Source organism: Ascidiella aspersa, chromosome 4 (assembly GCF_963924565.1).
Source record: "Ascidiella aspersa chromosome 4, kaAscAspe10.2, whole genome shotgun sequence".
NCBI lineage: Eukaryota > Metazoa > Chordata > Ascidiacea > Phlebobranchia > Ascidiidae > Ascidiella > Ascidiella aspersa.
In genome coordinates, this window is record NC_139450.1 from 21,151,373 (window position 1) to 21,176,958 (window position 25,586).

At 36.9% G+C, this 25,586-nt stretch overlaps 3 protein-coding genes across 3 annotated transcripts; 1 reads left to right on the forward strand and 2 right to left on the reverse strand.

The window, feature by feature from the left end:
• Positions 1-1,743: 1,743 nt before the first annotated feature.
• On the reverse strand, positions 1,744-2,277 carry LOC146148633 (uncharacterized). Its single transcript, XM_083388082.1, has one exon. It carries the CDS (start codon positions 2,275-2,277, stop codon positions 1,744-1,746), a length of 534 nt encoding a protein of 177 aa, XP_083244208.1.
• A 10,261-nt stretch (positions 2,278-12,538) lies between these two features.
• Positions 12,539-13,288, reverse strand: LOC146148634 (uncharacterized). Its single transcript, XM_083388083.1, has one exon. It carries the CDS (start codon positions 13,286-13,288, stop codon positions 12,539-12,541), a length of 750 nt encoding a protein of 249 aa, XP_083244209.1.
• Positions 13,289-21,870: 8,582 nt separating this feature from the next.
• On the forward strand, positions 21,871-24,654 carry LOC146148635 (uncharacterized). Its single transcript, XM_083387663.1, has 3 exons — positions 21,871-22,009; positions 22,807-22,956; positions 23,525-24,654. Exons 1-3 carry the CDS (start codon positions 21,946-21,948, stop codon positions 23,665-23,667), a joined length of 357 nt encoding a protein of 118 aa, XP_083243789.1. The 5' UTR covers positions 21,871-21,945; the 3' UTR covers positions 23,668-24,654.
• The last annotated feature ends 932 nt before the right edge of the window (positions 24,655-25,586 follow it).

The window sequence follows — 25,586 nt, forward strand, 5'->3', positions numbered from 1 at the left end:
TTCATCGTGAGACGAAATGGAGTTGTTGAGTGATTTAGATGTTGAATATAGGCTACGGCAGACGAAACTGAAGAAAGTGAGAAGGAAGTTCATCCATAGTCGGGTTCATCAAAGTAGGCCCCTTGCATATGAACAAGACATGGAGATTGAAAAGGATTCCATTTATGATCAACAAGTAGCACAATCCACTATTAATTATATCAACGTCCCTACATGGTCTAATGTGATAAAAGACTTTCTGTCACAAATTATCTCTTCTGAAGCTAGAGAGTTATCCATTCACCTCGACATGACTAATAATTGCAATTGACATATTTTTAAAGCTGTTTCCGAAGAGTTTGTTTATCCGTGATAGCACATTACACCGATTTCTCATGGACACCATACGCATTTCTGCAGTGGGAACCTGCATGAAATCATGAAAAAAAACTACCTGCATATGTTATTAAACTGAAAAGGGATTAATCCGACTTTAAAAGCAACTTAAATGGAACTGTAGCAGCACGATGGCTAGACACAAAGGAAGCAATATTGGTGAGTAACCGTCATACGGAGTCTGTAGTAAATGTAAACAAAAAAAAGAGATGGTTAAGTGTCCTGAAGCAGTTCACTGTTATAGAAAGGTCATGGAAGGTGTTGATCGTGCTGACCAAATGGCAGGTAATTATTATCTTGATAAAAGTCGCTGATACAAAAAGTGATAGTAAAGTAATAATGTAGTAAGACGTCGTCAAAGTTCTGGACGGCGATAGAAACGTGTAGGCTACGCATGATGGATAAATAATGTTGAAACTTATCTTCGCAAAGGATGCAACCAAATTGGGAAAGAAAATTGCACCAAAACGATGTGTTTCGAATGCAATCTTCCATACTGCAAAGGTTGTTTCAAATGCTGCGACAAAGTAATTGTCGGTAGATTTACGTCTCAATGTGAAATTTTAACTTTGGAAAACTTTTTTGTCTAAAATTTTCTTTTTGTTTCTGTGCTGAATTTCTGTCTAATGGGTCTGTAGAAATCAATTTGTAATACTCGGCACTTCTATTAATTGCTTGCGAAATTAATAGCTATTGTGAGCATACAATTTTCGCACAGTAGAAAGCAATATCAGTATAGGTGAAAAAGGAAATGGTTAGACAAAAAAAAAAAGTGGCCCTAAAGGATAGAAGCTAATTGCATTCTTTACGTGAGAGGCGCGCACTACCGCGCCTAATTAAGTGGATGTGCTTAGGCGATGCGTCGCGCCATTATGCGCGCGCAAAACCGAAAAATGGAGCAGTAGCGAAAGGCAAAAAACTAACAAACTCCCCCCAAAAATAGGATACGATAAGTAACGTATTTTTATACAAAAAACAAAGTTTTGCCACTCGCGGCTAGCGTAATGTTCATTGCTACGGAAGTAGCGAAGAGATTTGCTACTCTCGGAGTGGCATGGATGGACATCGGGGAATCATGGATGTACATCGGGATCACCGTTGCCGATCATCGTCACTGGTCATCGTCTGCGGCTGCTGGAAGGATGACGCAAAGTTTGGCGATTGGTCGTGTCAACGTTGATCCAGATGTGGTAACATCAACGCTGCGGACAACTCCGTGTTTGTCGGGGTGCAATTTAACGATACGGCCCAAAGGCCAACGACCACGAGGAGTGGAGTGGTCCCTTATTAGAACGATGTCGTTCTGTCGTAAGTTTTTGTTTCTGTCGAGCCACTTTCCTCTCGCAATTATAGTGCGCGGATACTCGATCACCCAGCGCCTCCAAAATGCATCGGCGGCGTACTGTACAAGTCGGTAGCGATGTCGGGCGTAGCAGTCGCTTGCATCGTCGAGTTAATCTTCAGCAAGTGATTTGGAGTTAGAGGTAGGTCTTCTCCGGATTCCAATGGAACTTTTGTCAATGGGCGGGAGTTCACGACATATTCAACTTCTATGAACAGTGTGTGTATTGCGTCGTCGTCAAGTTGCTTGTCGGACACCACTGCCAATGGAACTCGGCGTACCGATCGAATCATACGCTCCCAAACGCCTCCAAAATGACTAGCACTCGGAGGATTGAAGTGCCAATAAATCTCACGTTGCCTTAAGAAGGTCTGTACGTGTACTAGATTCCATTCTCGTATTGCCTCACGTAGTTCTCTTTCTCCTCCCACCAGGTTAGTTCCGTTATCGGAATATATGTTGGTGACTGGACCTCTGGAAATGAAGCGCTTCATCGCTTTTATAAGGGAGTCCTTAGTGAGGTCTGGGGCGACTTCCAAATGTATCGCACGAGTGGTCATGCACGTAAAGATACATCCATATCGTTTCAAAGTAGCCTACTTCTTCGCTGTTTAACTTTGAACGGTCCGAATAAGTCTACTCCGGTATGGGAGAAAGATGGCTCGGATTTGAAGTCTAGCAGTGGGCAAGTTGGCCATTAGCTGCTCCCCTGGTTTGGCACCTCTTCACATGCAAAACAAACACTCGCGTATGACGCGACAGAGTTATACTCTGGCGTTCAAGATCCAATAGTGTTGACACAAAGCATTCAGCGTGTGATTGACGCCAGAGTGGCCGACTATGTTTCGATGTGTGTGGTCGATAATTAGGTATGTGAGACGCGAAAGCTGTGGGAGAAGTGCTGGGTGTCTGTAATCGAAGTGAATTTGTGCCTTTTGCAGCCTTCCTCCTACACGTAATACCCCGTTCATCAATTTTGGGTTAAGTTTGTAGAGATGCGTGGGCTTTCCCGTTCGTCTAGGTACCGCGGACTTCATCCACTGCGGGAAGTTTTCGTGCAGTACATATTTGACTAGAACTTCTTCTGCTCTCTGTAACTCTTCAACAGGAAGGGGTGAGCAATCAAGGATGGCTTCGGGTTCGTTTCGTTTTCGGGACAATAAAAATGATTTTACTCGTAAGAACCACGCTGCGGCAACCCTTCAGACGGTAGAGCGAAGAAAAGTGTAAAATTATGCGATCGGTAGCCGGAAGGTCGGACGTACACAGGAACACTTGCTTTGGTGTTTTATCGAGGTTGAAGCTTTCATATTGCGGGGAGGCGGTCGGCGGTTGGTCAAAACGGTTCGGCCAATTGTCGGGAGAAAGCTGTAGGAAAGGCGGACCGTTCAACCACATTCCAGACTTTACCAGAGATTGGGCGCACATTCCTCGTGAAGCTTGATCGGCCGGATTTAATTCGGTTGGAACATGCATCCAGTCGTAGGATTTCAAATTTCGGAAAATTCTTGGTTTCTGCTCTTAACGATTGAAGGACAATGGAGGAATCTGTCCAAAAGATACATGGACAATCGTGGATTTCCAATTCTTCACAGCGTCTACTGCAGCCTCTAATTCTAATCTTGGAATAGTGTGTTTTCCAGCGCCTGACAGCAAGGACTTTCCCATAACAAGTGAACATTTGACGTCACCTTTATTTTTAAATTTTAAGCCATTTTTTTATACCAAACAGCCTATCAAATGTTGTTGAAATATGACATTTGTACCCAATTTATTTTTTTCAAAGATTTTAGCCCAAATCTGAATTTTCAAATTGACATAGCACGGTCAATACTGAACCAAACGTGCTCATATTTGGTTTGTGGGGTTTTTAGACGCAACCTAACATTTCAAGGGGTCCCACTGAAATTTGACAAAGAAGTGTTTTTTTGAACAACCCTAATGGATATATATTAGGGGTCACAGACTCGCCGCTGGAAAAACTGCTGATTATGATATTTGTTTTGCTTGTTTAAATTTGTTTTCTTCTATGTTTCTCTGGCATATCGGTAGCTATAGGTGATCAAGCTGTTTTTTTTTTTATTTCTTCTCGAATTATATTTAGTCAATGGTGCTTTGGGATATAACCTCACCATGGTGATACTTGGACCGCACACAGTAGAGGAGATGTTTCGCCATCTTTATTCCTACTGTTTTCTTGTAGGGGAGTGAAAGGTACTTTTTGTGCTACATAAGTCTTTGTGTCTGTCACAATTTCCCTAGACTTGGATAATTATTTTTGATAAATTAAGGTCAGAACGAAGGAAGAAACAATTTTTTTTATGTAGGCCTCATCGTTGCATTACCTTGTTTTATGTTGTTTTCGATTAAAGCTACCGGTAATGGAATAATATTATATTTCATATTTTGCGACCAAACACCGAAATAAGATTTCAGTATTGTTACATCACACAATGCAGTGTGTTATACAGGAAAAACAGGTTGGTAGTTTGGTGGTTGAGGCAGATTTAACCAGAAGAGCTTTAACCCCAAACAAGGAATTCTTACAAGCCGATAAGTTTGACTTACATCAGGGTTTGGTAACTTTTTTTAGATATGTGCCAAAGCCAAACTTAAACATTGGCGGGCCATTTTTTTCGACTTCAGCACTTTGATTTATATATCCAAAGGTGCCAGCGGACACTTTCACACTCTGTAAGTTTATCACATTATTTTAGCACACCTAAACAATACAACTAGCGGCAGAGCTTTGATATTTTTCAGAAGTAAAATTTGCACTCTAATTGCGAGTGTAACTTGGTAAAATTCATGGGCGTTTTGATGCCCTGCAAGAATTTCAGGGTGTCTAAAAACGCCTATGCATGTACTGTATTCCAACTTTAAATTTGTACTAAAAATAGTGTAAAGAAGTAAAACATGAATCATTTGCTCAACTGTGGACAAACTTGAAACAAGTATTTTTGAACGCTCTGTAGTGCTGCTGATTTTACAACTGTAGTATGAAATGCTTTATTAAACCACCCCGATTTTTGGTTCCAACTTTTGTGCCATCATGCTTTTTTGGAAGTCGTTTCATTCTCAGTCATTTTTAACTGGAAATATATCTTCTTTGTTGTAATTTAATCAGCATTGTATGGCTTGTGCATTAAAATGGAATTTTCATGATATTTTTTGTGTACTAGTCATCAATTTTGAATAACATCATATTAAATCAACACTTTTAAATACAACATACTCGACGTATTTAGTCGAAGACAATAGGTGTTTAAGTGTTAGATAAATATTACTGTCGGTTGGCTTCTTGCATGTGAACCAGTGTCATTTTACTAAGCTGATAAAGTAGACAATGTCCTGCAAGCTCGTTCCTTTGTCTAAAAAATCAGGCAGTTTAAGGAATATTTCAGCTACAAAACTCAATTTTTCAGTTCCATATATAGGTAGGCCTACTTGTTATTTCTTGAAACACAAACCAAGTAGAAATCGCATCGCAGGTTTAATATCAACATAGAGGTCACTAATTTAAGAAAATTAAAAACACATGAAATAAAAATTCAATGTTTTAATTCGGGAATTAAATAAGGAGTAAATACCAGCATTTACTGACAGCCAGTCTATATTCTGTGACAGGTGCAACCCTTAATTGGTATTCAGTGCACTTGCATAAAAAAATGCTATATTGAGGTAGGATTTCCGACTTGAGGTGTGCAAAAAAAATTGCGCACCTTAAAATTTGGTTCTGCACACCCAAGATCTTCTCATGAATTGCAATGTCTGTCAGGATCGTTTGATGAGCAGAAAAGTCAATTAGAACTTACCTGTCTTTGACAATAAATTCTAAAAGTGTTGTTTGTGTGACTACAGCGGTAATCAAAGAGTGAACTGGCCAAAATTTCGCAAACGGTGCAACACTTAGCACCATTGTAAACATTTGCGATTTAAATTTTATTATTTTTAAAGCCATGATTCTAAACTTTTTTCTATCGTGCCCCTTTTGCAATTAAAAAAAAGCAATTTGTTTTTAGGTCAATTATAACTCAGCGGAGAGCAAAGTTAATTAGTAAATGTCCAAGACAAATTAAATTAGCCTATTCTGTTGATCCATGTCACTAAAAAATGTTCTTTACTTGATTTTTAAAAATCTGTACTTGATTTAAAATACGACAGGGCTTTTATATTTATGAATAATGTTTTATTGAACCACCCAATAGTTGTTTAAAACTGAGAATAGTTTCCTTTTAGGCTAAACTAAAGGAAAATAAATCATAGTATTAAAATCATTAAGTGGGAATTACAGTCTTTTAGTTGCTTGCAAGTTACATTTAACATTAAGCTTACTGGAATATAGTTTTTGAATTTTCAATTTTTCTAATAGCAAGGTATCTTTGGTAATAAATTAGAAAGTGTTCAGGAGTTTAGGAATGTGGCAAAGTCACACATTCCATTTAGGTAGCATCTAATCCTGCAAAGGTATTAAGTGATGTGAACTGCACTTTTCTAAATAGCACTGCAGAAAAAAGTATTTAGTGCCTTTTAAATTAATTCCACTAGTGTAAAACTCCTTAAAACCCAATCTTATATTGCCCCAACTTTTTATTGACCGATTCGGTTATTCCATAGATCAGAATAGTGTTCTTTAAATTGTATTTTGCTTCACTTACAAAAACATTGCATAAGACTGTTTTTTTAAATCAGTTTGTTGTTGTTCGCTGGTGGCAGCACCAGTGGTCATTTTTGTACCAAACATTTGCCCAAAAATATAATTAATCAATGGATTTACATCTGAGCCTGTAAATCGTTATTTAATTCAACAATTTTATTTTTAGAAAAACTTTGGGAATTTAAAAATTACATAAGTCACAACAGAAAGGCTATTCTCAACCCACAGATCTGCAATGTAGCTTGAAAATGAATCCTAAAGTAAAATAATCTTAATAAAGATGTTGCGATACAAAAATGTCTGATGATGATACAATTGACACTAACTGATGATGATACGAGTACATATCAAAACTTCTTCATCAAGACAACTTTGAGATTCATTATCACATCTAGCATACTAATGTTACTATAAAAGGATTACATAATTATATTGACATCACTGGCTTCATATATACAGTAAGTAGTTTTATATACAACACATAACTAATGTTTTTATTTGCAGTGCCTCTTCTTAGCTATTGTTCAACACTTTCATTCTCTAACCATGCACATTTTAACGATTTTATATACTACCGGTACTTTCATTTAACAACAAGTTTTAGGCGTTTTGTAAAATTAAACTTGACTAGAAAAAAAAATTAAACGCAGTTTGAGGAGCAGTATCTTCATAAACATGACCTTTAATATCTAATATAAAACATTTATTTATCCAAACGGCAACAGGGGACATAGCGTTTTTTGCACAAAGTGCCTTCAAAAATAAGTTGAGAAGATTTAGAGTCAGAAGAGTTGGCATCAAAATAGTTAGAGTTAAGAGTGGAACAGTTTAATAGGCACCTTTGTCATCCTTTGTTAATGTACATAACCAGGGACGTGCAGTCAGGTGAGGCACTCGCAAATTCTCTCGGAAAACATGATCAACGATTTAGCTATGATTTGAGGTATGCCTCAGTTGTGACATCCACGCTATGAAACCTTTTTTTGTCGAGCTTGAATACTCGCATAGTGCGTGTACATTGACTTCTTGTAGTGTAAAGCTCTAAAGTTGAAGTCATAAATATAGGCAGACCTGTTGCAAATTTAAAAGTTTTGCATCAGACAAATGGACAAAAAAATAACACGCAACTGCACAACTTTTAAAGAGCTTGGTAAAAAAGGAGTGGATGTGTGGCTGTCATGAGCGCAGCCAGGGGGGCCATGGCCAACCAAAAATTAATAAATATTGTACTCTTAATAATAATTTGTTTTGCAGCTTTTATGAGCAGTAGCCTACCACAACAGTCGATCACAGGCATGTCACACCTTCAATTGTCGTGCACTGTTCCGTCATAAACAATGTAGTCATTGCTATATTAATGTAGTTTTACTACTTTTTAATCATTTTGTTTTTGCTCTCTGAATGGTATTTGAGTATTGCGCTAAAACTCAGTCAGTTGCTACTGGAAACGGTTTGCCAGCTAATTTTGTAGGTTTTCGATACGCAGTTCATACAATGGCAAAAGCTAAACAAAAAAAGTTCAAACTTTTTTATTGTGATTAGGCCTAGTACGATACCGTTTTTTCGGTTGTTTAAGAAAAACATGACTTTGTGCCTCACCATCTAGGAACCTCACCGTACGTCACTGTACATAACTGATGATGATACAAGAGCGTATTTTTTTTTTTTATTTCTCTGGCTTTGACATGCATTTACAAGCTACATTGTAGTTCCGTGCATAGTGTACCAAACCAACAAAATACTGTTTAAGTGAGTTTCATTTTCTCAATGCCTTTATAAGCCTTAAATATCCTCTGATGCGATCCGCCATCGTGAAGAGTAACCGAGAAAACTATGGGTTTTGAATAGCTTGTTTTTGAACTTTTATAGCTTAATAGTTGAACACAAAGAAATAAAATACGTCTATATTTTTAGCTTTTGGCGTATATAACCATTAACAATCTATTCACACTAGGCTGGCTCGGATACTAACCCATGTGTCTATCGTCGTGTCAGGTATATTTTTGTAGGTGTGCCACCAAAAAAATATAAACCCTGGTCACCTGGTGGTGTGCCGCAAGCACTGGCCTACTTCACAATAAATCCATATGAGCAACAGCAAAGGATTGTGCGTTAATGACGAAAGAAACGTTTTTCGGTAAACTGAAGTAAGATGCGGGTCTTTGGCCTTGTTGACAACCCTTGTACAAAACTCGCACACATATTGGTGTTATTGATTTCCAAAAAGTTTGTAACCTTCGCTAAAATACGTCAGGTAGACGATTTGGAAAATACGCATTTAAGCAAGAGATTCAGGGCTCTTTTTCTTTTGTTTTGATACGTAAAAAGTAACGCAAAAAAATAAAAACACAAACCTACAAAACCGCACTCCGCAACGCATATTATTTGAGTTAAGGTGCGGGTTTGAGTTTGGGTTGGTCAAGCATTTTTATTAATAAACGTAATAATACTTGACCCACCCAAACTCGAACCCGCACATTAACCCAAATAATATGATATGCGGTATTTGTATATTTTTATTCTTTGCGTTACTTTCTAAATATCAAACCGCAAGATCCCCAATATTTTACACATTTGTGAAAATTGTCCTTTGGGGTGAGCTCATTAATCGAAGTAATTTTCAACAGAAAACTTGACAAAAAATATTAACTTTGGTTGGTATGTTGTGAACATGTTATGTAAAGTCATTTTGCCATACCACACAAGTTTTAACCTTAAAGTTTATTTATTATAATTATTTAATAGCCTTTTATGTGTTTAAATTTATTTAATTAATGTTTGGCTTTTTCTCGCTTTTTTTCATCCACGGTTTGGCTCTATTTTAAAATTTTAATCTGGCCACCCTGTGTAGGCTACCAGGTCAGGTTGTCTAAGCTTGCAGTTAAACTATTAAATTTTGTATAATTTGTGAGAAAAATAGCTTAGGTTGTATGGAAAAAGTCGTGTTTTATCCCTATTTTCAATAATATATAGGGGAAGGCGGGGCAAAATGGACCCCTTTAAGGGATAACTGCTATATTACGAGTTTCACAAAATATTTTTTGATGGATACGGTATCAACTGAAAGGTCTTACTGAAAGTTACTCCTATGCTAAACAAAAGAACTGAAAGAAGCATACCTTCTGAATAAATTAACTTTTGTTGTCGATTTTTTTTAAACGGGGCAAAACGGACCCCTGGCGCGGCAAAACGGACCCCACTTATAAAATATAATTTATGTGCCTTGTTGTGTAGAAATGCCGGATCAAGGATTTGTGTTCAAGTGACCAGTAGAAATTTTTAGAGATATTGTCACAAGTTACGTCACAACGTGACGTCATAATTTAAGTAATGGTATACATGGCGCCTTTATAGCTTGAAAATATTTTACTAAGGTAAGCCAGAACATACAAAAAACAAACAAAATAGCACTATATGGTAGCATTGTCACTCTTTATAAGTTACATAGTTATAAATAGGCCGTACATTACGTAAACTGACTTATATTTATCTTAATGTATACCAACTCATAGTATTAAAACAAATAGCAATCGAGCTTTTTTAAACAGATATTGGTAAAATTTCTGATACATATAAAATAATGATTAATTATTTAATTTTATTCAATTTACAAAATGTCTTACTGAAAAGCTAATCAAAAATACAAACAGTGCACTTTTAGGCTAGTAATAACAGATTAACTTGTGAGGGGTCCGTTTTGCCCCGCTTGGGTGTCCGTTTTGCCCCAACACTATCAGTCGCATGAAAACCTGGTTTCTTTAAAATCGTTCAACTTAAAACGCCAACTGTTTCGGATTAACAAACACACCCTTACCAACAAATTATTTAGCAAAAAAAGTAACTCCGTCTTTACTTGAACTTTACTAATAAACGCATCATTTTACTGCGCTATCCTTATATCAATATCCCCCAAACACATTTTCTCCCCTACCTGGTTTGTGCGAAATCGAATCAGTTTGATTTTGGTCAACAAACGTTTTTTCGACGATAGTCACTGTTCAGAAAACAAATATTGACGCTGGCAATTTTCGTTAACGAGAAAGGTGAGGAGGGGCCGTTATGCCCCGGGGGTCCTTTTTGCCCCGCTTTCCCCTACTTCCAGTAGTATAACTTGATTTGTTGCCGAGATCGATAATAAAATTTGTGTTTAGGATATAGGCCTATTTGTCCCAACAGACCTATTCACCGGTAGAGATATGTCCCATTAACCCTAAAGTTTTGTTTATTTAAGGCAGTGGTTCTCAACCGGGTGCCGCGACACCCTGGGGTGCCATTTCTAATGCCCAATGGTAACGAGAGATAATTTAGAAATTTTAAGACTGATTTTTGCTCAACTCTTACAACTTTTTGTGTAAGATTAGAGTGGAATAAATTCAATTATAAATTCCTACGTTGTGTAGACCTGATGTTTGTTCTAGCTCTGGTTATTGTGACAGCTCTAGCTCTGGTTATTGTGACATTTTAGTGATTTACCTAGGGAAAAATATATCTAGGCTATTATTTCAAAGTGGTGCCGCAAGCCATAAAAGGTTGAGAACCACTGGTTTATGGAAAAAAAATCAAAGCAGGTAATATTTATACTAAGCTTAACAATATTATATTTATATTAAGCTTAAAGTCCAATGGCTAGATATTATAGTGATTCTGAATTGCTGGCTGCTGTGGACCGTGACAGCAACTTCATCGTGAGACGAAATGGAGTTGTTGAGTGATTTAGTTGTTGAATATAGGCTACGGCAGACGAAACTGAAGAAAGTGAAAAGGAAGTTCATCCATAGTCGGGTTCATCAAAGTAGGCCCCTTGCATATGAACAAGACATGGAGATTGAGAAGGATTCCATTTATGATCAACAAGTAGCACAATCCACTATTAATTATATCAACGTCCCTACATGGTCTAATGTGATAAAAGACTTTCTGTCACAAATTATCTCTTCTGAAGCTAGAGAGTTATCCATTCACCTCGACATTACTAATAATTGCAATTGACATATTTTTAAAGCTGTTTCCGAAGAGTTTGTTTATCCGTGATAGCACATTACACCGATTTCTCATGGACACCATACGCATTTCTGCAGTGGGAACCTGCATGAAATCACGAAAAAAAACTACCTGCATATGTTAATAAACTGAAAAGGGATTAATCCGACTTTAAAAGCAACTTAAATGGAACTGTAGCAGCACGATGGTTAGACACAAAGGAAGCAATATTGGTGAGTAACCGTCATACGGAGTCTGTAGTAAATGTAAACAAAAAAAAAGAGATGGTTAAGTGTCCTGAAGCAGTTCACTGTTATAGAAAGGTCATGGAAGGTGTTGATCGTGCTGACCAAATGGCATGTAATTATTATCTTGATAAAAGTCGCTGATACAAAAAGTGATAGTAAAGTAATAATGTAGTAAGACGTCGTCAAAGTTCTGGACGGCGATAGAAACGTGTAGCCTACGCATGATGGATAAATAATGTTGAAACTTATCTTCGCAAAGGATGCAACCAAATTGGGAAAGAAAATCGCACCAAAATGATGTGTTTCGAATGCAATCTTCCATACTGCAAAGGTTGTTTCAAATGCTGCGACAAAGTAATTGTCGGTAGATTTACGTCTCAATGTGAAATTTTAACTTTGGAAAACTTTTCTGTCTAAAATTTTCTTTTTGTTTCTGTGCTGAATTTCTGTCTAATGGGTCTGTAGAAATCAATTTGTAATACTCGGCACTTCTATTAATTGCTTGCGAAATTAATAGCTATTGTGAGCATACAATTTTCGCACAGTAGAAAGCAATATCAGTATAGGTGAAAAAGGAAATGGTTAGACAAAAAAAAAAGTGACCCTAAAGGATAGAAGCTAATTGCATTCTTTACGTGAGAGGCGCGCACTACCGCGCCTAATTAATTGAGTGTACTTAGGCGATGCGTCGCGCCATTATGCGCGCGCAAAACCGAGAAATGGAGCAGTAGCGAAAGGCAAAAAACTAACAAACTCCCCCAAAAATAGGATACGATAAGTAACGTATTTTTATACAAAAAACAAAGTTTTGCCACTCGCGGCTAGCGTAATGTTCATTGCTACGGAAGTAGCGAAGAGATTTGCTACTCTCGGAGTGGCATGGATGGACATCGGGGAATCATGGATGTACATCGGGATCACCGTTGCCGATCATCGTCACTGGTCATCGTCTGCGGCTGCTGGAAGGATGACGCAAAGTTTGGCGATTGGTCGTGTCAACGGTGATCCAGATGTGGTAACATCAACGCTGCGGACAACTCCGTGTTTGTCCGGGTGCAATTTAACGATACGGCCTAACGGCCAACGACCCCGAGGAGTGGAGTGGTCCCTTATTAGAACGATGTCGTTCTGTCGTAAGTTTTTGTTTATGTCGAGCCACTTTCCTCTCGCAATTATAGTGCGCGGATACTCGATCACCCAGCGCCTCCAAAATGCATCGGCGGCGTACTGTACAAGTCGGTAGCGATGTCGGGCGTAGCAGTCGCTTGCATCGGCGACGAGCGGCGGAAGGCCGATCGCCGAGTTAATCTTCAGCAAGTGATTTGGAGTTAGAGGTAGGTCTTCTCCGGATTCCAACGGAACTTTTGTCAATGGGCGGGAGTTCACGACATATTCAACTTCTATGAACAGTGTGTGTATTGCGTCGTCGTCAAGTTGCTTGTCGGACACCACTGCCAATGGAACTCGGCGTACCGATCGAATCATACGCTCCCAAACGCCTCCAAAATGACTAGCACTCGGAGGATTGAAGTGCCAATAAATCTCACGTTGCCTTAAGAAGGTCTGTACGTGTACTAGATTCCATTCTCGTATTGCCTCACGTAGTTCTCTTTCTCCTCCCACCAGGTTAGTTCCGTTATCGGAATATATGTTGGTGACTGGACCTCTGGAAATGAAGCGCCTCATCGCGTTTATAAGGGAGTCCTTAGTGAGGTCTGGGGCGACTTCCAAATGTATCGCACGAGTGGTCATGCACGTAAAGATACATCCATATCGTTTCAAAGTAGCCTACTTCTTCGCTGTTTAACTTTGAACGGTCCGAATTAGTCTACTCAGGTATGGGAGAAAGATGGCTCGGATTTGAAGTCTAGCAGTGGGCAAGTCGGCCATTAGCTGCTCCCCTGGTTTGGCACCTCTTCACATGCAAAACAAACACTCGCGTATGACGCGACTGACTTATACTCTGGCGTTCAAGATCCAATAGTGTTGACACAAAGCATTCAGCGTGTGATTGACGCCAGAGTGGCCGACTATGTTTCGATGTGTGTGGTCGATAATTAGGTATGTGAGAAGCGAAAGCTGTTGGAGAAGTGCTGGGTGTCTGTAATCGAAGTTAATTTGTGCCTTTTGCAGCCTTCCTCCCCGTTCATCAATTTTGGGTTAAGTTTGTAGAGATGCGTGGGCTTTCCCGTTTGTCTAGGTACCGCGGACTTCATCCACTGCGGGAAGTTTTCGTGCAGTACATATTTGACTAGAACTTCTTCTGCTCTCTGTAACTCTTCAACAGGAAGGGGTGAGCAATCAAGGATGGCTTCGGGTTCGTTTCGTTTTCGGGACAATGGAAATGATTTTACTCGTAAGAACCACGCTGCGGCAACCCTTCAGACGGTAGAGCGAAGAAAAGTGTAAAATTATGCGATCGGTAGCCGGAACGTCGGACGTACACAGGAACACTTGCTTTGGTGTTTTATCGAGGTTGAAGCTTTCATATTGCGGGGAGGCGGTCGGCGGTTGGTCAAAACGGTTCGGCCAATTGTCGGGAGAAAGCTGTAGGAAAGGCGGACCGTTGAACCACATTCCAGACTTTACCAGAGCTTGGGCGCACATTCCTCGTGAAGCTTGATCGGCCGGATTTAATTCGGTTGGAACATGTATCCAGTCGTAGGATTTCAAATTTCGGAAAATTCTTGGTTTCTGCTCTTAACGATTGAAGGACAATGGAGGAATCTGTCCAAAAGATACATGGACAATCGTGGATTTCCAATTCTTCACAGCGTCTACTGCAGCCTCTAATTCTAATCTTGGAATAGTGTGTTTTCCAGCGCCTGACAGCAAGGACTTTCCCATAACAAGTGAACATTTGACGTAACCTTTATTTTTAAATTTTAAGCCATTTTTTATACCAAACAGCCTATCAAATGTTGTTGAAATATGACATTTGTACCCAATTTATTTTTTTCAAAGATTTTAGCCCAAATCTGAATTTTCAAATTGACATAGCACGGTCAATACTGAACCAAACGTGCTCAGATTTGGTTTGTGGGGTTTTTAGACGCAACCTAACATTTCAAGGGGTCCCACTGAAATTTGACAAAAAAGTGTTTTTTTGAACAACCCTAATGGATATATATTAGGGGTCACAGACTCGCCGCTGGAAAAACTGCTGATTATGATATTTGTTTTGCTTGTTTAAATTTGTTTTCTTCTATTTTTCTCTGGCATATCGGTAGCTATAGGGCAGTGGTTCCCAAACTGTGGTACGCGAGAGTGTTTCAAGTGGTACGCGACTAACTTCAGCATACGTATAAATTTCGAAAATGTTCAACTTTTAAAACTTTCAGATTGGGTAATTTGCAATGGTGCGTTTTAGTTACCTTTAACTGGAGGTTTCGCACGTTTATGACGTAACACTTATCTTGTTAATAAAACGCTAATTGTTGGCTGGCTTAATATATATGTAGTAATAAACTAATAGTGAGCGGTGTAGTAGTGTCGTATGTATTGACCAGCTGGTGAAGAAAAAACAACTATCGCATTGAACCTGTTCAATTTATGGCTTCTTTGTCTTCCTGGTATGGCGTTTGGTAAAGTTTAATTCTACTTACATGCTCATTTCCTTTTGTATAATATGCTAAAATAGTTAAAGTTTGAGAAAATCTAGTAAGGTGTAACTTAGGTGGTACATCAACACTGTACAAAAGCTCAAAATGGTACGCGAGAAAAAAAGTTTGGGAATCACTGCTATAGGGGATCAAGCTGTTTTTTTTTATTTCTTCTCGAATTATATTTAGTCAATGGTGCTTTGGGATATAACCTCACCATGGTGATACTTGGACCGCACACAGTAGAGGAGATGTTTCGCCATCTTTATTCCTACTGTTTTCTTGTAGGGGAGTGAAAGGTACTTTTTGTGCTACATAAGTCTTTGTGTCTGTCACAATTTCCCTAGACTTGGATAATTATTTTTTGATAAATTAAGGTCAGAACGAAGGAAGAAACAATTTTTTTTATGTAGGCCTCATCGTTGCATTACCTTGTTTTATGTTGTTTTCGATTAAAGCTACCGTAATTGAATAATGTTTATATTTCATATTTTGCGACCAAACACCGAAATAAGATTTCAGTATTGTTACATCACACAATGCAGTATGTTATACAGGAAAAACAGGTTGGTAGTTTGGTGGTGGAGGCAGATTTAACCAGAAGAGCTTTAACCCCAAACAAGGAATTCTTGCAAGCCGATAAGTTTGACTTACATCAGGGTTTGGTAACTTTTTTTTAGATATGTGCCAAAGCCAAACATTGGCGGGCCATTTTTTTTGAGTTCAGCACTTTGATTTATATATCCAAAGGTGCCAGCGGACACTTTCACACTCTGTAAGTTTAACACATTATTTTAGCACACCTAAACAATACAACTAGCGGCAGAGCTTTGATATTTTTCAGAAGTAAAATTTGCACACTAATTGCGAGTGTAACTTGGTAAAATTCATGGGCGTTTTGATGCCCTGCGAGAATTTCAGGGTGTCTAAAAACGCCTATGCATGTACTGTATTCCAACTTTAAATTTGTACTAAAAATAGTGTAAAGAAGTAAAACATGAATCATTTGCTCAACTGTGGACAAACTTGAAACAAGTATTTTTGAACGCTCTGTAGTGCTGCTGATTTTACAACTGTAGTATGAAATGCTTTATTAAACCACCCCGATTTTTGGTTCCAACTTTTGTGCCATCATGCTTTTTTGGAAGTCGTTTCATTCTCAGTCATTTTTAACTGGAAATATATCTTCTTTGTTGTAATTTAATCAGCATTGTATGGCTTGTGCATTAAAATGGAATTTTCATGATATTTTTTGTGTACTAGTCATCAATTTTGAATAACATCATATTAAATCAACACTTTTAAATACAACATACTCGACGTATTTAGTCTAAGACAATAGGTGTTTAAGTGTTAGATAAATATTACTGTCGGTTGGCTTCTTGCATGTGAACCAGTGCCATTTTACTAAGCTGATAAAGTGGACAATGTCCTGCAAGCTCGTTCCTTTGTCTAAAAAATCAGGCAGTTTAAGGAATATTTCAGCTACAAAACTCAATTTTTCAGTTCCATATATAGGTAGGCCTACTTGTTATTTCTTGAAACACAAACCAAGTAGAAATCGCATCGCAGGCTTAATATCAACATAGAGGTCACTAATTTAAGAAAATTAAAAACACATGAAATAAAAATTCAATGTTTTAATTCGGGAATTAAATAAGGAGTAAATACCAGCATTTACTGCCAGCCAGTCTATATTCTGTGAAAGGTGCAACCCTTGATTGGTATTCAGTGCACTTGCATAAAAAAATGCTATATCGAGGTAGGATTTCCGACTTGATGTGTGCAAAAAAAATTGCGCACCTTAAAATTTGGTTCTGCACACCCAAGATCTTCTTATGAATTGCAATGTCTGTCAGGATCGTTTGATGAGCAGAAAAGTCAATTAGAACTAACCTGTCTTTGACAATAAATTCTAAAAGTGTTGTTTGTGTGACTACAGCGGTAATCAAAGAGTGAACTGGCCAAAATTTCGCAAACGGTGCAACACTTAGCACCATTGTAAACATTTGCGATTTAAATTTTATTATTTTTAAAGCCATGATTCTAAACTTTTTTCTATCGTGCCCCTTTTGCAATTAAAAAAAGCAATTTGTTTTTAGGTCAATTATAACTCAGCGGAGAGCAAAGTTAATTAGTAAATGTCCAAGACAAATTAAATTAGCCTATTCTGTTGATCCATGTCACTAAAAAATGTTCTTTACTTGATTTTTAAAAATCTGTACTTGATTTAAAATACGACAGGGCTTTTATATTTATGAATAATGTTTTATTAAACCACCCAATAGTTGTTTGGGACTAAGAATAGTTTATTAGGTGCAATCAGCAAACAGGGTCAATTTTCTACCTGGCTGAAATACACCTTTTAGGCTAAACTAAAGGAAAATAAATCATAGTGGGAAATTACAGTCTTTTAGTTGCTTGCAAGTTACATTTAACATTAAGCTTACTAAAATATAGTTTTTGAATTTTCAATTTTTCTAATGGCAAGGTATCTTTGGTAATAAATTAGAAAGTGTTCAGGAGTTTAGGAATGTGGCAAAGTCACACGTTCCATTTAGGTAGCATCTAATCCTGCAAAGGTGTTAAGTGATGTGAACTGCACTTTTCTAAATAGCACTGTAGAAAAAAGTATTTAGTGCCTTTTAAATTAATTCCACTAGTGTAAAACTCCTTAAAACCTAATCTTATATTGCCCCAACTTTTTATTGACCGATTCGGTTATTCCATAGATCAGAATAGTGTTCTTTAAATTGTATTTTGCTTCACTTACAAAAACATTGCATAAGACTGTTTTTTAAAATCCGTTTGTTGTTGTTCGCTGGTGGCAGTACCAGTGGTCCTTTTTGTACCAAACATTTGCCCAAAAATATAATTAATCAATGGATTTACATCTGAGCCTGTAAATCGTTATTTAATTCAACAATTTTATTTTTAGAAAAACTTTGGGAATTTAAAAATTACATAAGTCACAACAGAAAGGCTATTCTCAACCCACAGATCTGCAATGTAGCTTGAAAATGAATCTTAAAGTAAAATAATCTTAATAAAGATGTTGCGATACAAAAATGTCTGATGATGATACAATTGACACTAACTGATGATGATACGAGTACATATCAAAACTTCTTCATCAAGACAACTTTGAGATTCATTATCACATCTAGCATACTAATGTTACTATAAAAGGATTACATAATTATATTGACATCACTGGCTTCATATATACAGTAAGTAGTTTTATATACAACACATAACTAATGTTTTTATTTGCAGTGCCTCTTCTTAGCTATTGTTCAACACTTTCATTCTCTAACCATGCACATTTTAACGATTTTATATACTACCGGTACTTTCATTTAACAACAAGTTTTAGGCGTTTTGTAAAATTAAACTTGACTAGAAAAAAAAATTAAACGCGGTTTGAGGAGCAGTATCTTCATAAACATGACCTTTAATATCTAATATAAAACATTTATTTATCCAAACGGCAACAGGGGACATAGCGTTTTTTGCACAAAGTGCCTTCAAAAATAAGTTGAGAAGATTTAGAGTCAGAAGAGTTGGCATCAAAATAGTTAGAGTTAAGAGTGGAACAGTTTAATAGGCACCTTTGTCATCCTTTGTTAATGTACATAACCAGGGACGTGCAGTCAGGTGAGGCACTCGCAAATTCTCTCGGAAAACATGATCAACGATTTAGCTATGATTTGAGGTATGCCTCAGTTGTGACATCCACGCTATGAAACCTTTTTTTGTCGAGCTTGAATACTCGCATAGTGCGTGTACATTGACTTCTTGTAGTGTAAAGCTCTAAAGTTGAAGTCATAAATATAGGCAGACCTGTTGCAAATTTAAAAGTTTTGCATCAGACAAATGGACAAAAAAATAACACGCAACTGCACAACTTTTAAAGAGCTTGGTAAAAAGGGAGTGGATGTGTGGCTGTCATGAGCGTAGCCAAGGGGGCCATGGCCAACCAAAAATTAATAAATATTGTACTCTTAATAATAATTTTGGAGCATAATGGTTGGAGGTTGTAGTAAGACGTAATAAGAATATCAAAGCCCATACAGAAGTAGGTATCATTTTGGACGTTTCGAATAACTCTTTATTCATTTTCAACATCAAAAATAAATAAAGAATAATAATGAATAAAGAGTTATTCGAAACGTCCAAAATGATACCTACTTCTGTATGGGCTTTGATATTCTTATTACGTAATAATAATTTGTTTTGCAGCTTTTATGAGCAGTACTCTACCACAACAGTCGATCACAGGCATGTCACACCTTCAATTGTCGTGCACTGTTACGTCATAAACAATGTAGTCATTGCTATATTAATGTAGTTTTACTACTTTTTAATCATTTTGTTTTTGCTCTCTGAATGGTATTTGAGTATTGCGCTAAAACTCAGTCAGTTGCTGCTGGAAACGGTTTGCCAGCTAATTTTTTAGGTTTTCGATACGCAGTTCATACAATGGCAAAAGCTAAACAAAAAAAGTTCAAACTTTTTTATTTTGATTAGGCCTAGTACGATACCGTTTTTTCGGTTGTTTAAGAAAAACATGACTTTGTGCCTCACCATCTAGGAACCTCACCGTACGTCACTGTACATAACTGATGATGATACAAGAGCATATTTTTTATTTCTCTGGCTTTGACATGCATTTACAAGCTACATTGTAGTTCCGTGTAGTTCCGTGGAAAATACGCATTTAAGCAAGAGATTCAGGGCTCTTTTTCTTTTGTTTTGATACGTAAAAAGTAACGCAAAAAAATAAGAATATAAACCTACAAAACCGCACTCCTCAACGCATATTATTTGAGTTAAGGTGCGGGTTTGAGTTTGGGTTGGTCAAGCATTTTTATTAATAAACGTAATAATACTTGACCCACCCAAACTCGAACCCGCACATTAACCCAAATAATATGATATGCGGTATTTGTATATTTTTATTCTTTGCGTTACTTTCTAAATATCAAACCGCAAGATCCCCAATATTTTACACATTTGTGAAAATTGCAAGCAATACAAAGAAAATGGCTCATACTAAATTTAAAGTATTGGTCGTTCAAACAGTTAAGTGAAGTGGGTTAAGTTAGCAAAGCCCCGCTTTATTACTTTTAGCACACAGCAAAAAAGTTGAGAAACACCGTCCTTTGGGGTGAGCTCATTAATCGAAGTAATTTTCAACAGAAAACTTGACAAAAAATATTAACTTTGGTTGGTATGTTGTGAACATGTTATGTAAAGTCATTTTGCCATACCACACAAGTTTTAACCTTAAAGTTTATTTATTATAACTATTTAATAGCCTTTTATGTGTTTAAATTTATTTAATTAATGTTTGGCTTTTTCTCGCTTTTTTTCATCCACGGTTTGGCTCTATTTTAAAATTTTAATCTGGCCACCCTGTGTAGGCTACCAGGTCAGGTTGTCTAAGCTTGCAGTTAAACTATTAAATTTTGTATAATTTGTGAGAAAAATAGCTTAGGTTGTATGGAAAAAGTCGTGTTTTATCCCTATTTTCAATAATATGTAGGGGAAGGCGGGGCAAAATGGACCCCTTTAAGGGATAACTGCTATATTACGAGTTTCACAAAATATTTTTTGATGGATACGGTATCAACTGAAAGGTCTTACTGAAAGTTACTCCTATGCTAAACAAAAGAACTGAAAGAAGCATACCTTCTGAATAAATTAACTTTTGTTGTCGATTTTTTTTAAACGGGGCAAAACGGACCCCACTTATAAAATATAATTTATGTGCCTTGTTGTGTAGAAATGCCGGATCAAGGATTTGTGTTCAAGTGACCAGTAGAAATTTTCAGAGATATTGTCACAAGTTACGTCACAACGTGACGTCATAATTTAAGTAATGGTATACATGGCGCCTTTATAGCTTGAAAATATTTTACTAAGGTAAGCCAAAACATACAAAAAACAAACAAAATAGCACTATACTAAGTACTGGTAGCATTGTCACTCTTTATAAGTTACATAGTTATAAATAGGCCGTACATTACGTAAACTGACTTATATTTATCTTAATGTATACCAACTCATAGTATTAAAACAAATAGCAATCGAGCTTTTTAAACAGATATTGGTAAAATTTCTGATACATATAAAATAATGATTAATTATTTAATTTTATTCAATTTACAAAATGTCTTACTGAAAAGCTAATCAAAAATACAAACAGTGCACTTTTAGGCTAGTAATAACAGATTAACTTGTGAGGGGTCCGTTGGCGTATTGATCGCAAGAAACGTTAGGATAAAACGAAAGTATCTTTAGGATTAATCTTAAGAGTTCACGAAACCTAGGTTACATGTTTTGCACAAAATTCCAGTAAATTTAAATTTTTTAAACAGTTTCTAGTCTAACTATAAAATAAAATGTGGAAATGACGACGCCTTTATTTTTTTCAATGTTTGTCCTCTGACTTGTGTCACAAAGATATCGTGCGTTTTTTTTCAATTTTTGCGTTTCTTTTCAATTTCTGAAAATATGGCAAACGAAAAATAAATAGAATGACCGTTCGCAGAGTGGCATTAAGATGCATCACTCATAATAATTAGTCTGTTCTTTAAAACATGTAAACTACGTTTTTTCCAGGCACCAGTACCCCTTTGTTGTTCTGAACATTGAAATGTAAGCCCCGACAAGAGACAAGTGTTTCTGCAAGGGGAGAAACCCCTTCTAGCGACGGTCAAGTCCTCCCTGCTGGCCATGTTTACCAGGGGAGGGGTACATGCGGTCGGAACCCTGGCCACCGCCTCCCCCAAAGTTGATGGTAAAGTATCAGGATAGATTTATTTTAACTTTTTTAAATTAGAGCATCACAGTTTTTCAAATGTTATTAGAATTACATAATAAGAATATCAAAGCCCATACGGGAGTAGGTATCATCTTGAACGTTCCGAATAACTCTTTATTCATTTTCAACATAGAGAGCAGGCACTGATGGTACTGACGGCCTTCCCTCTATGTTGAAAATGAATAAGGAGTTATTCGAAACGTTCAAAATGATACCTACTTCTGTATGGGCTTTGATATTCTTATTACGTCTTACTACAACCTCCAACCATTATGCTCCAAAGTTTATTAGAAATAAAATTACTGAATTCTTTCAAACCAAAATTTTAACTAGAACTACAGTTAATTATTCACCATAAAGTTAGTCTAATTCGCAACTTATTCTCATAAGAATGTGAAAGGCAAATATTCCTGTGTTAAATTTATACCTTTTAGCATAGCCTAAAACGCTTTTCAGGCTATAAAAATCACCTGCAAGTTGTTTCAACCAAACAGTGTAAATTAATTAGAATCTTTGTTTCAACTGTGAGAAAAATGCCGACAATGTAGCATTATTAATAAAATCCGAATTAGATCTGAAGTAAATAAGAGCGCACGCTAGTCACATGTTAGATTAGAATTAGAATAATTGTTCACTGATTAATTGAATTAGAAAACTAGCATTATCTAGTTGTCCAAGTCCGGCCTTGGAATCGTTATTTTTATTGATCTGCTAGCCGGTATATTGTGATTCAACTTCCATTATTTTTGCTTAAAGTATTTTTTCTACTCTAGGTGCCAAAAAGAAGAACGACTTAAATATTACACAATCGCCATGTGTACCAGTAGCCCCGTCACCCAAACACCAGCAAGAATCCACACTCAACTGTTCATCCAACGAGCTTAGTCCTTCAGTCAGCCTTCTATCAAAGTTCCGCAGGAAAGGTAAAATCCTTTTGTATTAATGGCGTTTATAAAAAAAACAGCAGCATAAAACTGACTTGAGGTAATCACACCTAAAGTACTGAAAATCCCTCTTTTAACTAGCTCAAGGGTTATTTTTTTGAAACTATAAAGTTTTAATTTTCTTTTAAAATCAAAGAGGTGAATCCCCCCATTGTTTTGATTTGTTTACAGACCCTAAACTTTTACGCCGATTTGTATTTGTGTTCCTGATTTCTTTTAAGGTATTATGCTTAATTCCTGTCCCTAAAATTGAATTTTATCCCACCAATAAAACTGAACCATTTTGTAAAAAAATAACCAACAGCAGATACAAATTACCGTTAAAAAGTGATGTAATTTCAGGTACTCCTCTTCAAATCACACCTCTTTGAAACTTTAATTCTGTTTAATTTGTTAACAGAGCGTGTACACCTATTTCTTCTTGTGTTCGTGGCTTTCTTTCCTTTTCTAAAATCGAATTTTCTTTAACATTTAAAACTAAACCTTCAAGTTAAAAATTTACCCTACAGCATATACAATATAAAGCTAAAAAGTGATGTAATTTAAGGTACCCCTCTTCAAATCACACCTACCTTAAGCCGAAACGAACCTCATCGTCATCAAGAAAACTTAACAGCGCCACCAAGTTGCCAAAAATGGAGTCTTTTCTTTCGCCTGGCGCCACCGAGCGTTTGGATTCGCACTCTATGAACGAAAATTCGTCGTCGAGTCTTAATTCTTCACCCGTAATTGCCGTGGAGTCAAACTGCACTGACGACTGTGTGATTTCAAGCCCTATACACAGAACGTTTAAAAAGCAAGAAGACTTAGTCAAGTCGGAATCACCCGGCGTATTCTGTTCAAAGCTTGAAAATGCTCTACCTTTGGATTTAAAAAACACAGAGGTTTTAAATTGCGAAGATGATGCTGTTATATTTTTGGACAAACCTGAACCGAACAACGATCATTTGCGAAATACGCCTTCCACATGCGTCAGTTTTTCAATGGATTCTTTGAGGTTACGACATTCGAAAATGAGAGGTTTGCAAATTAAAATTTTGATTTTTTTTTCCAACCAAATTCTTTCCAGAATCGGTTTATTGGAAAAAGGGATATAAATACTTGAAAACGTGTACTTTTTCACAATCTTATATTCAATAAAAATACACGTTGCACGAGCACTAATTACAAATGTTTCACTTGTGAAAATTGTTATAACTAAAATCATTGTATGTATCGCCAATGAATCGAAAATGAAAAAATAATACCGCTATGAAAATGTCGCTTTAAAAATCGTGTACAACCGAGATTGAGTTAATGTGTAATCGCTATAGAATATATGTGTAATTGTATTGAATCGCAAGATATGTGTAACGTGAGTAATTATATATTGCAGTAATAAATTTGTCTCGAAATTTAAATATAACCTAAAGCGCCTATATATATAAAAACAAAAAAAAATATAGACATATAAAAATAAAATATGAGTAAAGAAAAATATTTGAAATCAAAGTGTAAGTGTTTGAATGGCCTAAAGTTGCAGCAGAGTACTCTGAATTAATTTGGACAACATAGCTGCCGAAATACCATTTGATTTTCAGAAAACATCACAACAAAGCGTTGGACGACGTGCTAGTGGGCAGTGCAGCCAATGATTTCCGGTGACGTCAGAATTGTCGAACACCGAACAGGGGATTCCCCACCGATTCACAAAATTCCTGCCTACAAAACCAAAATACAGCTCTGCCGGCGCGTTGAAGAAACAACGAGATCGCCATCCAGCGAAAGCTAACATCAATTCAGCGTCTCCCAAGACAAAAGAACTTGGATCAACAGGGCACACAAGAGAAAATGAATCAAGAAACAGGAATCAAAAACAGAGCACATATTGCGCAAGATCGGATAATTCTCGCATTTCGCGTCCAACGTTTTTCACAAACATTTCACAACAACAAAAACAACAACACAAACAATAAAACAAATAGCCAGGTTTTTATATGCACCCTGGCTCAAAAACAAAAGGCCGAGTATTCTGTAACAACAGTGGTCATTTAAGATGTTAAGTATTTCAGACGTTTATTTGAGTTGTGTTCGTTTCAAAGTGTATAATCAAAAATGTTGCTACTTTTTCACGCCTTTCCAAAACATTCGCTGTCAATCTGAGAACAAAGCATTTGGCTGTTTCACACATGAATATTGTTATATCGTGACACATATTTCCGTTATAGATAAAAATATTTCACCTGTGTGAAAGCGTTGCTGTAACAGTTCCCGCCAGCCAGAAAGGCTACGGGTTCTAAATCATTTCCGCTTTTCCGTTCCGTATCGCCCTTTTTATTGTGCATGCAAAATTCTCACTTATATAAGCAGCGCGTTATATCAATATAATCAGTTTGTGTCCAGCCAATAACCAGTCTTGTCTAGTTAATACAGTAAGCGGTTGTGTTGCTTGCCGGCTTCTGGCTGGCCAGCTCAACACCAGCCAACAAAAACTGTGTGGATTTGTAATCAGATTGCAGCAAATACCTTGAAGTAATAGTGAGGTTGATTGGTCGAGGCAAATTAGTTTAATGAGACTTGTAATTAAACCCGCCTGCTTCACACACACTGCCAAACAAGCCATCAACAGC

Coding starts and splice junctions, on each gene's coding strand:
- LOC146148633 (XM_083388082.1), bottom strand. CDS start 2,277: ATGACCACTCGTGCGATACATTTGGAAGTCGCCCCAGACCTCACTAAG.
- LOC146148634 (XM_083388083.1), bottom strand. CDS start 13,288: ATGAGGCGCTTCATTTCCAGAGGTCCAGTCACCAACATATATTCCGAT.
- LOC146148635 (XM_083387663.1), top strand. CDS start 21,946: ATGTTTACCAGGGGAGGGGTACATGCGGTCGGAACCCTGGCCACCGCC. Junction 22,010..22,806: donor CGCCTCCCCCAAAGTTGATG/GTAAAGTATCAG, acceptor TTTCTACTCTAG/GTGCCAAAAAGAAGAACGAC. Junction 22,957..23,524: donor ATCAAAGTTCCGCAGGAAAG/GTAAAATCCTTT, acceptor ATGTAATTTAAG/GTACCCCTCTTCAAATCACA.